The 13,523-nt window shown below is 37.5% G+C and overlaps 1 protein-coding gene across 1 annotated transcript in view; it reads left to right on the top strand.

Annotated features, from left to right (window-relative positions):
- SLC9A8 (solute carrier family 9, subfamily A (NHE8, cation proton antiporter 8), member 8) overlaps window positions 1-13,523 on the top strand; it is a 66,693-nt gene that overhangs the window by 45,797 nt on the left and 7,373 nt on the right. Inside the window, exons 4-10 of the mRNA XM_009998768.1 lie at window positions 3,356-3,414; window positions 6,359-6,442; window positions 6,793-6,894; window positions 7,595-7,629; window positions 8,566-8,709; window positions 9,970-10,108; window positions 11,691-11,796. Of these exons, the coding sequence (XP_009997070.1) occupies window positions 3,356-3,414; window positions 6,359-6,442; window positions 6,793-6,894; window positions 7,595-7,629; window positions 8,566-8,709; window positions 9,970-10,108; window positions 11,691-11,796 (669 nt within the window). The remainder of the gene's footprint in view (window positions 1-3,355; window positions 3,415-6,358; window positions 6,443-6,792; window positions 6,895-7,594; window positions 7,630-8,565; window positions 8,710-9,969; window positions 10,109-11,690; window positions 11,797-13,523) is intronic.

The following is a 13,523-nucleotide window of genomic DNA, read 5'->3' as shown; positions in this document are numbered from 1 at the left end:
AGGAGAGGTGGGATGTTTTGTGTAGTATGTCTGCCAGTGGCTTTAAATATTCCTTTTAAGGCCTTTGCTCTAATCTCTTCAGCATCCTTCCTCTTTGTTTACAAAAATCCAGGTGAAAGGTGTTAATTTAGCTTCTAATCAAGTTAGTTACCATTGTTATTAAATAGCTGATCTAAATTTAAGCATAATCCCTAATTTAAAGTGCAGTAATATATTGTTTGCTCTTGCTGGCATAGTTTTAATTTTCTTTACTATAATTGCTTATATTCTGCCCCAAGGCAACTGCTGGGCAGTGCTAAGCTGAGGTGTTAGGTAAGCTGGTGTCACTGCCCCTGCTGAGCTTTGCAGAGCAGCAGAGGCACAAATGTTCTTCTCTTTCTGTTTCTTATTGGCATCTCAGCAGCAGGACAAGGATTTTAGCTGTGCTGGTGTGTTCTGTGCTCCTGTCAGTCCTAATAAAAGCTTGTTCAGGAAGCATATTTTCTTGCTGGGGCTGTCCCTGCTACTCAGGGTGGGTAAGAGGGAGCAGCATTACCTCTCTTGTATGTTCACATAGAGGGCATCTAGGAAACTTGCACAGTTTGTTGTTTGGTATGAACCCCAGCATAGCTGCTGTTCTTTTCCCAAAGCAGACGAGATGATACCAGCAAATACAATTCTGCTATGTCAAGAGAGTGTTATAGCCTGTAGCAACCCAGCTAACAGATGTCCTGGGTCACTTGAGCCTTGTTTATTAGTTTATTGACTCAGTCATATTTAAACTGCCATCAGCTTTGTTGGCAGGATCTGACATCTGTATAATGGTTGGCATTGCCAGCTAATTGCTGGTCAGTGAACCTCTGTTACTGGTAATGATCTTCATAGCTGCAAGAGCACAGCTTGGGTTTCAAGTATCCATTTTTGCTAGCAGTGCCAGAAGTCAGGTGTGCCCTATTTTGACTTGTAAATGAAGCAAATATTCTCATGGAGCTATTGAAGGCTAATAAAGATGACAAATGTTATTTTCACCACTGTTTTTCCTTTTGTTGTCTAAGCTGCTCAGAAGCTTCTTTTTCAGTTTGTAGGGCATGTTACTTTCCTGGTGGACAGGGCAGGAGTGCATTCTCTAAGGCTGGATTTTGATCTTTGTCCTTAAAAGTAACTGGAATTTTGTTGGTAAAAGTAGTTGCCAGAAAAGTTTTTCTCTTTGATTTGATAATGAGTTTTAACATGTTCTCAGGAAAAAGAAAGGCTGCTTGTAATAAGAAAATTCCTGTAACATTTTCAAAAGAATGAGGTTTAGATTAACTCTAAGTGAATTAGCTTTGCAATTAGCCCCTTCACAAAACTGATCTACATGATTAAATAGATGGAACCAGCTGAACATAAAACTGCATTCATCAATCTAGTAATAAAAGAAGAGTAGTTTGTAAAGATGTGTGGGACAGGTTTTAAATACCAGCGCACAGTTTGATCCTGCTGCTATTAAACTCTCTTAGTGATGCATTATTTTGTGCAGCTCTTTGTCACTTTGTAGCTCTGTTGTGTGTAACATGCAGCCAGAAGTACCTTGTGCTATATAAAGGTGGAAGTTGTAGGATTCAGGCTCATCCTTTTCCCTTAACTTCTGCTACTGCCTTGCAATTTATATTGTTCATTTAACTTTTGATATCATGAAAGGACCTAATCTTTCCATGACACTTTTGTTAGAGTCAATTTGTGACTATTCTTCTTACAAAAGGGATTGAGACCAGCCTTTTACTTAAGCCTCTTGAGCTTATAGGAAAGGGATGACCCTCTTGTAGCCCACAGGCCATGAGTGGCCTACTCACAAGGATCCAATTTCACAAAGTCACACTGGAGCCCTTCCACTTCAGCAGAAGTGAGTTCAGGGTTTCCTGTTCCTTTTGAATCCCCTTCAAATATAGTTTTATGTGAGGGCTCTCAATATTAATTCATAAAACACTGAAATTTTATTCAGGAAGCACACTTCCTGAAGTCTGTGCCTTCAGAGGTACAGGTTGTGGTTGTTGTGGTGTGATTTTTCCCCGTGTAAACTTATTTATAAGTGACACAAGTACTGCCTGTACCAACTGACAACAGTGTTGCTGCCCTGTGAAAATGAGAAATGTTCTAGTCTTTGACTTCTGACACAGCTTCCTTCCCAGAATGGAAAGCCTGACTGTTAGTAGAGACCTGCATTTGTGTGGCATGTAAGTGGCTGTATCTGCATCTGTTCCCCTTCAAAGGGCAGCAGACCTTTGATGTTCCTTCATTAAAGTTTTGCTCTTCCTTTCCATGTAAACCATTTCATGGCACAATTATGTGAAGGCATCAGTCCCAGAGGATAGAAATATTTCTGTGTGAAAGAAGGCTTAAGCCTCATGGCTTTGTGTGTATGACACATCCATCAGGAGTAATCCATGTGATGCTGTTTGTAAGACTCTTTTGATAGCTACAGCATGAGAGAACAAAAGCATGTGAGTTACAGGAAAGCACACTTTAAGCTTCCCAGCCACTTTTTACCTTTCATTCAGTGTATTTTCAACTTCTGTACCACAGTGCTTGACTGTGAGGTCTCCATTCTGTTAATAATAAAACAACGATGCGGAAGCACAGATCTGGAATCTGACTAAAGGCAAATTCCTCGTAACTCCTTGAAAGCAATTAATGACAGTTCATTAATTCTTAACTTCTGGAAGAAATCTTGTTGATTTGGAGATTTCTGCCTTATTTATTTGAAGATATATGTGAGGAAAGGGCATGATAATCTTTAACCATTGAGTTTGCAGCACTCTTGATAAAATTATTTTATACTCAAATGAGTATTTCTGCATGACTTAAAAGATGTGTAATTCATTTGGGAAATAGTTCTGAAAGTGACTCCACCCAGATCAGAATGTGTTGCCTGCTTCATTGCCAGTCAGTAAGTGCTGTTATTTCACTGAGACAAAAAAACTGAGGCTTGTTGAAGGTTTTTTTGCTATCACACAGATACCTAACTCATAACTTCCTGATTCTTTAGCAAGGAAGGTGGAATTTTGTTTGAATGCAGCTTAGATGGGAAGGTTTTTGAGTAGTTAAAACTGTTACCTTTATGAACCAATAAACACAGCACTCCCAATATTCAGTATTTGAATATCTCAAGTGACAATCTTTTGTGCAGGAAAGCTACATAATTATGGAATATACTGGAAACTATCACATATTGGATCCAAAACCACACTGTTTTTTTTGTGAATTGGGAATGAAAGACTTGCTGGCTTTGTTTTCCCTTGTTTTCACTTTTAAAACTTTGTTGACTGAGAGTTTATAAACAGTTAATGGAAACAGCTATGTGTTTTGTATTTCAGAATGTTATTTCATTCTCTCCTAGGTATCCTTATGGGAGCTTTTATAAAAATCATAGAGGCTCAAAAGCTGGCCAACTGGAAGGTACATTTGAAGCAATTAATTTTTAATTGTAGAACAATCCTTAAATGCTTGAAGTAAGACTGTAATATTAGTTTCTTTAGATGTAATGTCCAAAAACTTACATACAGCATACTTGATGCCAAAATGTGGGGGTTTTTTTAATAGTAATACAACCCCTTAGAAGTCCTTTTTCTACACAGTATTTTTTTTTGCCCTGCATAATTCTTCTAATGGTACCAACTCTGTTCCTATTAGATACGTGGTAGAAGGTGGCACTGGGCATCTTTGGGATCAGTCAGAGAAAAAAAATATAGCATTTTTTAAATCTTGTGTACTATTTGACTGTATTTACTTCACTTTTTCCTTTTGGACTTAATTTTGTAGTTGTTTTCATAGAAAAAAATGTGTTTTGATGGGTTGCTAAGTCATGTTTTGCAGGAAGTTGTTAACGTAGATTTCACAGGTAAAAAGGAGCACTTCTTCAGAATAGCTGTGCTAAAAGTCATGTTATTTACTTATTGTATTTACTTATGCTTAAAACTGCATCAAACTGGTGCCAAGAGCAGAGAGTTCACAAGAGAATCCATTCATCATAGCATGTTTCTTGGGTGCTCCATTGCTTCTTGTGGAGACACTGCCAAAACCAGTCTGCCTGAAGCAGCAGCATTTTTCACACTTTTCACTATTCCTGCTTGTATTTAAAATCTTGCAGTCTTTAAATGGTGATTTTGATTCATAGGATCAGTTTGCTAGGATAAGATCAGTGAACTGGTTGAAATCACAGTGGTTTCAGTCACCAGTTTTAACCAGGATTTATATTAGCAAGCTGAAACTCTTGGTTTGAGTAGTGACTTTTAATTCTAGCTTTCAGCTTAATATTTCTTAGCAGTTATTTCCCTGAAGGAAGTTGTTTTTTTTCCTACTTAGTTGAAAGACATTAAAATGTATAGATTTTCACTCAAATGTACCTTTTTAATTACATACTATACTTCTTTTGTCAACTAACTACACTAATTTTGTGTACATTCATTTAAGCAAATACACAGTTCAAGAGTCATGTTGTGATATTTCATTTTTATATATTTACTTACTAGAAACAGTGGGTGTGTACTAGTTAGTGTGTTTTCATTCCTGATTTATGTCAGCTGAATTTGAGTTAAAATGGTAGGTCAGCCAAACAGCCACAAAATCAGCTTTTTAAAAAGAAGGAAAAGGAAAGCTGAAAGTACACCAAGATATGAGCACCGATGCTACAAACACAGGAAATACTGATCACAGCTAGTGAATTATGTAGTTTATTTCTGGTGAGCACTGGTCAAATCTTGGGAGATGCTGAGGATGCTGCTCATATTATCAGCTGAGGTGAATGGTCACAGATACCACATTGTTATTTGCTTAAGTTACTTTCACTATGTTAAAGCTTAGATCTTAACATAGGCTGTCATAATTTCAGGTGTGAAATGTTCTAATCAATAATTATTAGGTACTTTATAAAATGGTTTTTAATGGTTTAAAATTTGCTAGACAATTTGTGTTTATCTGAGATGAAAAAAAAAAAATAAAGGAGTATTTAACTTCAGGTTATATCCATGTAGAAAGCAAATCCTGGAGCAAATCCCTGCCCTTAGTCCTGCCTTACTAAGTCTTCACTGCACTGTGCACATGCTGGTGATTCTTGCTGGTCAGCATGGCTGATGATGACAGTCCTCATGTTTTACTCTCCTGGTCTCTGTTTCAGTGCAGCACAAATACAGTCCTTCCTTTTCATCATTTCTCACCTCCTTGTCCAGCTCTGCTTTCAAGGCCTTTTAAACAGTGCAATTAATCAGGCACATGCGGTTTTTGTTCTAGCAGTGCTGCTGTGTTGACAGACACAAGGTCGTGTTCCCTGGACACACTGGATGGTGTGTGCAGGATAATGGACTAGAGCATTTCAGTATAAAGGATGAGTTTTATTTTCTAAGTCCCCCAAATCCTTTAAGATGATTATCACTGGTACAGCCAGGAATGAGACTCTAAAGAGATGAGCACTTCCTTTTGGAAAGCTGGTGTTCTAACAGGAGAGTCAATCAGCTGTTTAACCTGGATTTAAACAAATTAATCATGGCTTACAAAGGTGACAAGTTGTGCTGGGTTCAGAACTGTGGGAGTCAGGAGGGAGATTGGTGGGTAAAGAGAGAGGGGCACATTCAGCTGTGACTGATTTGCCTTCTGTGCTTAGTCTGCCAGGAGAAAAATGTAAGGTGCCATTTTGGGGGTACTACTCCCTGACACAGAGTGAGCCAAGTGATGAGATAGGTGACCAAGAGTAAAGTCACCAAAAATAACTTACTTCACAGTAGGTTTCATTTATATCACTCTTGATGGTAAAAAGAAACCATCAGAACAGTACCATTAAATTACAGGCACAAATTACATTTGCCAAGAAGAATCAAGCCTCAGACTCTCAACAGTGCTGTGCATCTTGAGCATGTTCACTTGCAGTTGTGCTTTCTTCTTGTTAGGTAATGGGTTTTCTAGTGAAACTGCATTTGGTCCCAGTTAACCTAGATTCTCTTCAAACCAGAGGCCAAAGAGGTCACTGTTTCTTGACAGCCCTTACAGATTTTGAGACAGTGAGATAAAATCAGAATACTTTTTGTGGAAGCAGACGGACTTTTCCTTTGCCATAAATAATCTGTTTCTTGTGCAGCTTATTTGGAGACAGTAATTTAAAATAAGTAACACCTAGATCTTAGATTTCTATCAGTGGATTAAAAAAAAACACCCCAAACAATAAAAGTAGCAGCCCTTGGACTAGCTTACTGTCTTTTAGTCTTTTGTTTTGTCATAAGAAGGAAGAAAACATTAATGCCATTTTCATTTTCCAACATAATTTGTTTTAAGTAACTTCCCCTTTGGAAGATGTTTTGTTATTTCAATAAATATGATAACCTTGAAATTATACTTCATTCTTGTCTTGCAGGAAGAAGAAATGTTTCGGCCAAATATGTTTTTTCTGCTTTTGCTTCCACCTATTATATTTGAATCTGGATATTCATTGCACAAGGTCAGCCCCTGCCAGACACTCATTTTACATGTTAAGGTTTTGTTTAGAACACGTTCTGCTTTTAATTATCTTCATGAAGTTTAGGATAATTGCATTGAGTATTAATCTTCAGTAAATAGAAAATGCAAAATTTAAGCCTCTTCAATCCAAAATGCAGGGAATGCAGCTTGTTGCTGTTAGCTGAATGTTGGCAAGATGTTGGGTACCATACAGAGGTTGTTCTTCTTGGTTGGAAGAGGTTTCTTTCCTCATCAGAGCTGTACAAGGGCTGGTGTGATGGAGGCAAAATGGGAAGAATATGAGTTTTCCCTCAGATAATTGTCACTGATCTATTAATTATTGTATTCCAGGGTAATTTTTTTCAGAACATTGGTTCCATCACTCTATTTTCTGTATTTGGCACTGCAATATCAGCTTTCATTGTAGGTGGAGGAATTTATTTCCTGGGCCAGGTAAGAAAAACTCCTTTGAAGTACTTTAGTTTCTCTGCCTTGCAAGTCCATTTTTCAAGAGCAGACAAATACAATGGAAATTAAATCCTGGGTCACAAAGTCCAGGTCTCTGCTAGGACAGAGACAATGTTATAACCCCCTCCACAGGCATAGTATGCTGCATGTTGAAAGCACCTAAGGCCTGAGTTAAGTTTTACTTGGTTTTATGCACTCAGTCTTCCTACTGGAAGGCTGTTCTAAAACCTCTATTCTCTAGAGCCATCTTCTAATTTCCAGTATTAAACATATTTGTTCTTTTGTCAATGTTTTGGTTTTTTTGGTTTGGTTTGGTTTTTTTTGCTTCTCTGTTTTGGTGTTTCCTCACTGATTAAATATGGATAATTGTTTTCTCTCAGACTTCATCAGGTAGGCCAAACAATCCATTATTTCCTCTTTGCCTCTCAGATTTGCATTTCTGTGGATGTGTTAGTTACTCCACTCATCATGATCTGTTCCAGTTCCCCTGATTTTGGGTAACCAGAATTGGAGCAGTAGATGACTGCTGGAGGGCAGTGGTAGACTGGGTTTCATCACTCCTGTGATTTTTTTCATGATAATAAACTTAGGGTTTGATGAATAGTTTCATTTTTAAAAAACAGCAGAAAAAAAAACCCACAGTTGATTGTGATTTATTTTTTTTATGTCTTACCTATTCTTTCAGGCTGATGTAATTTATAAACTCAACATGACAGACAGGTAAGCTCCTGGGGAAATGGTGTAGTGTATGAAGATAAAGTCAAGATAAATGTACTGTAGTTGGCCAGCTCTTCTGGTTGTTGTTTAGGTTGCTTGGCTTCAATATGGTGTATGAAACAGACTGAACACTTCTGAACCCTATGAATTACTCTGATTTCCAAACAGTATTCTGTACATAGTTCTATTTTAGACAAGAAAGATACTGGAGTTTTTTAACCAACCTTTAAATTAAAATATGTAAACTTTGATTAGTATTATTTATATGTAGAATAAGGACGTAACTTTCTTGTCCAAATCTTCTGTTAAAAGCCAGAATTAGTTTTTCAGAATCAATAATATCGATTTTTCAAGAATTTAGCAAAGGATCTAATCAGTTTATTGGGAATACACCATCCTACCATTAAATAAAGTTTGTTCCTGGTTTGTTTGGGATTTTTCTTTGTTTATTGTATAGCCAATACAGCAGGTTTTTGTTAAAATCCAAAATAGATTGGGTGGCAAGAAATATAGCAAGTAAAACATGCATGAACAGCAAAAATCTTCCTTACTTGGTTTCAGCCTTTAACTTTACACAGCTGAGCAGTCTCATTGCCTCTGTATTGTCTGTCTTTGGATTCCAAAGTAATGAAGTTTTAGCCATTCCCTGTAAATGTTCCTCTTTAGCACTCCTGAACAGGTAACACTATGCACGTATGATTCATGGTTTCAGCTGTGTCTGTGAAGTTGTTTGCTTTACATCTCCTCTGATTTTTTGTCTTACTGTTCTCTTTTGTTTTTCATTTATTGACAAACCAAGACTTCCTCTTTGTCACTTCAAAGGGTACAACCTTTCATGGTGTAGAAACTATAACACATAATGTTACTACTTGTTCATGTGTTTAGTAGGTACATACTTTCCTTTCATCTAGTTTTCTTTTTTGTTTTGTGTTGTCCCAGTTTTGCATTTGGATCTTTAATATCTGCAGTTGACCCTGTGGCTACTATTGCCATTTTCAATGCCCTCAATGTGGATCCTGTTCTTAACATGCTGGTTTTTGGAGAAAGCATTCTCAATGATGCAGTCTCTATTGTCTTGACCAAGTAAGTGCATTTGAACTACCTGTGTTTATGAGAACAGCAACCACATTATTTTCTGTTAAATATTCATTCAGATAGAGAGTAATAATGTATTTCTGGTGTAAAGCTGGATTTTGTATGATCCTTCTTTGTTAAAAGCAATCTGTAGCATGAAGTGCAAAGGCAGAAGACAGTAAATAGGTGTCTTATTACCACTCCCTCGGTGCCTCCTCTCATTGACCCCAGAGAATTGATTGTTTTCTAAGCCCATATGTTTCCCAGCTCTCTTTCCATCTGACAGTCCTGACAACAGAAAAAGCAACGTGTCATTTCAGGCTTGCACAAAAATATTTACCTTGCCAAATATGCATCTGTGTCTCCAGTATCATTGGTTTATACCCAGAGCCCCACTTCAGGGGGGGTTGGGGACACGTCAGCATCCATGCAATAGTTTTGTATTTACGTTGGAGCTGTCACAGGGAATAACATCCTCCAGTGCCCTTAGCCTTTGCCTGGGCTAATTCTTTGGGGCTGAATGCATAAAAAAAAATAAATCTAGATTTTCATGTTACTGGTGAAGTTAACAGAAGTGACTGTGAATGTATGGGAGTAGTCATACTAAGAAGGTAGTAAAGTTAGAGTAATTTTTCAGTTAACTAATTGCTTTTAATAGAGCTGTGGTTCTTTTATGGAAGACCATGAAGGCTAACAGCAGTCAAAAGAAACACCAGTTAAAATCCTGCCTTCTTTGCATGGAATTCTATGAAATACATCCCTGAAATTCAAAGAGATTTCTCCCCTAAGAGCTTCTTTGTTTTCCTTTGGTGACCTTCTTGTCTCTCATGCACACCTAAATATTTGATGAGAGGTCTTGTTCAGTTGTTCTTCTCTGATGATCACACAAGCTATCCTTCTTCATGCCCAGAGTTTTTACTACTGCAAAATGTGCTTTTGTTTCCTTTTTAAAGTTTGAAAATTGTTTTGTAATACTGGGCATTATCACAGCCTATTTACACAATTCTGGGGATTCTTCAGAAGAGCAATGCTGGATTTCTAGATTTTTAGCAGAATTATTTTTCCCTTTGGGGCTTACGCTAAGATTTGATTTAACATCTTTTGACATTCCTGTTTTTATACATATCCTAGTAAAAGCCTTTTAAGAGTGGTAGCAACAAAGAAATGCAAGTCTCTTTTGTTGTTGTTCTCAAAAGATGTTTGATATTTTTGGATCCAGGCTTAGAATTTGTAACTGTTTCTTTTTATTTATTTTTCATTTCTATCTAGCACAGCAGAAGGTTTGACAAGAGAAAATATGTCTGATGTAAGTGGATGGCAAACCTTCCTACAGGCACTGGGATACTTTCTTAAGATGTTCTTTGGCTCTGCTGCACTTGGCACTCTTACTGGTCTTATTTCTGCATTAATATCCTTTGTTTATTTTGGTGATAGTTTTATAAATTGGTGATCTTTGACAGTCTAACATTATTTTTCTTTTCCAGCATTTCCTAGGGGATATTTCTTAGACATTGTTTTGTTGGCTGAGCTCATGCTCATTTTGTTTTTATGTCAGTGTGCATGGGTGTGTCTTAAAAAGTTGCATCAATTTTTTATGAACATAATCAAGGTCTGAAATGCTGTATAGTATCTTGCATTACATGCACTGGAGTGTTACAAAATATGGTAATTGTTGTGTAAATGCAAAGTATATTAATTCCATTTCAGTACTGATCCATTTTTACAAGCATATATATACATAAAACATTTCATTAAAAAGGGGGAAAAAAAGCTGCTTTTCTTGAGGGCTTTTGAGTCAGACCAGCTCATTTCTCCCTATGTACTGTTCTATTTGGATTTACATGGAGTTATATTTTTCCTCTTCCACAAGCTGGTTGCTAAACAACCTAGAAGCTTCTCTGCTGAGATAAGGAGGAATGTTTGTTATCAGACACCTTTGTTACTTTTCAGAGCTTGTTTCATGTTAACACTGGCTTCACTGCAGGTATCTTTTGTGCTGAGCTTGTACAGCAGCTATTCATGTCATCTGGGACATACTGTTAAGCATTTTGTTTGTAAATAACAAGAACAGGCTGTTGGATTAAACATGGACATATTTCCTCTCTTGGTTCATTAGCCTGATTCCATGAACTTTTAAATTATTCCATACATAACAACAGAGGGAGACAGACATTCAACACTTCTTTCACCAATATCTAAGTGATATCAAGACAAAGAGAAAAGCAGGTTATATGCCCTTTTACAGTTGCTTGTGCTTCAAAGTATTGGATTTACCCTAAACATGCAAAATTTCAGTGCAGTGAAGGACATCTCTTACTAATTGCCAGTAGATAAATTCAACTGAAGGTTGGTGGTGGTTCATGACCCAGGAGGAATGTGAACTTCCATGTCACAGGCATCTGAATCCTCTGAATTTTAGCAAAGATAGTGGGTTGAGGATTTTAGGTGTAAGGCAAGGATGTGATTGAAGGAATAGTCCTCACTGTTAACATTACTGCAGATCTGTCATATCCATTTGGAAGTAACTAGAGGTCTAGTGACTGAACAGAGGAGATTGCTTGCATACTTAGTCCAGCAAATCATGATGTCTGAGACAAAATCCACTTGTACTTGGCAGCTGTGCTGCAGAACTGTGCATGACATGCAAAGCAGAACTTGTGGCCACATTTATTACTACAAATGTAAAGTAAGTTTGAAGTATCATAAGCATCAGAAGGACAGTATGTTTGTTAGAACATAAATGAGAGCTATTTTAACTCACTATTTCTTAACTCTCCCCTATTTTTAGGAAAGCCTTTAATATTTAATGTTTCTCTGTGGAGAAATTATTAAACTTCCCATACTTGAGTCAAAGGCCAATGTGAAGCTTCGTTAGCTATTCAGTAGATGAGTACATTAAGCATAATCATTGCTTTGTAATGGAATGACTCAGATGTAAATTTCTTTGAATTTTTTTTAATTTACTTTTTCCATAACGTTTTCATCTGTACGTGCTAAAGCACATTGATTTAAGGAAAACACCCTCCCTGGAGTTTGGGATGATGATTATCTTTGCTTACCTTCCTTATGGACTTGCAGAAGGTATCTCACTCTCAGGTGAGTAGCAAAATGAGTAAGTGCAAGCTTCTTTGATGAATCCAGGGAGTGGGTATTACTTGTGTCTGAGAGGGCCCCTGTTTTGTTACATGTTTTCTCATTTAACCTGTGCTCTTGCTTTTTACTTTGACTTAAAGAAACTCTGATTCTCTACTTCATGTTATTAAAGTATAAAAAAGATAATTGCAGTTTCCTCAGCATTAGTTAGCCAACATAAATACTGGTTTTCTCCCCAGTTACCTCTGCCTAACACAGGATTAAAATGTGAGCTACACACTATAGATCTCAGCCACATCAGCTAGCTTAATGTCCAGCCTACTACCCTGTAGTAGGTACTGAGGAAATCAGCTGAGACCATTCAGTGTTGACTGAACTGACACATGTAGGGCAATGAAATTATATGAAACCTGAGCAAGCAATTGGATATGTTAAAATATTTGTATTGCTGTTAAAACAAGTTTTGTCTTGTGAGAAGATTGTTCTGGAGGGTCCCAGCACCTGACCTTTTCTATTTCTAATTTATATTGTTTATCAATATAAAATGTTAACAAAGTATCACAGAATTACAGTGCCTTATATAACCAACACATCTGTAAATTGGTATGCAATAAAAAAAATTGCAGTAAGATTCCTAGTTAGTTACTCTCAGGATGACAGAGGTTCTTTGTCATTTTATTTGTAAAGACAACCTCTCTGGTTTGCTCAGGTGCCTCTGCAACTCTCCAGAAAGATAAACTGTGAATGACCTCAGGCCACCTGCTTTTCAGACAAAGGATTCATTTGACTGGACCTCAGCTATTCTAATCCTTCCAATTGTGTTCATCTGGGCCACACCTGGGCATGTAGCTGCACCCAAATATTTGTAGTGTTTTAAACTTCCTTCATTTGTGGCAAAGCAGATTATACCCACATGTCATCCCGTCCTCTCAACTGCATTGTAGTTGGTTTCTTCTGAATTATGTTGTCAGTTATTTCCTCATAAGGAAGACTGTAGTTGTTCTTCAAGTGAACTGCTACGTTTTTCCTCAGACCTAACCATCTTCTCAAATGACATCCTCTGCAGTTGTAAGTCCATGCAGCAGCCATGGAAATGCTTAGAACTTCCTTTAAGATGCCCAGCTCCCTATGAACAACCAACAGCATCTGTGATGTGTCTTGAGCAGTGAGCAAAATAGGTTGAAAATCAGATTCTTTCTATAACCAAGAGCCAAGAAGCAAGGTAGATGGAAAAAGTCCCTAAGACAAAGGAAAGATTTGTGAAATACAGTTAAATCTGAGGTAGCTGTTCTGGCCTATCAGCTGCTGTATCTCTGTCCCAGCTGTGCATGTCATTAGGGCAACTGAACTCTGTAATGGAAACGTGGTGGCATTTCCCCTAGTTGATAGCTGAGATTAATCTTCATAGTAACTTACAGGAGATAGTTTAGTGACCCTTTCTGCTGAGACAAGGGACATTCTGCACAGTTGCAGGTCCTACCTTCCAACCTAAATGATTCTGTGATTGCTATAAAGCTAATTTTTGCCCTGACTTCTTAAGTCTCAGTAGCTTTTCTGGTTCTCAGATTGATAGAAAAATGAGGGGTACACCTGCATGTGCTGGTCATTCTTAATTTTTTATGGTATTAGATGTGGTGCTTCATGCTGGAGTGCATTCACACCCATGCCCTGTTGCTCTTGTTCTGCTTTTGGTAGAGAGAGCAGGCCTGGCTGATCAGCAGGTAGGAAAG

This window comes from Chaetura pelagica, unplaced genomic scaffold (genome assembly GCF_000747805.2).
Source record: "Chaetura pelagica isolate M959 unplaced genomic scaffold, ChaPel_1.0 scaffold275, whole genome shotgun sequence".
Classification (NCBI taxonomy): domain Eukaryota; kingdom Metazoa; phylum Chordata; class Aves; order Apodiformes; family Apodidae; genus Chaetura; species Chaetura pelagica.
This window is presented reverse-complemented; position numbering and strand designations above follow the sequence as displayed.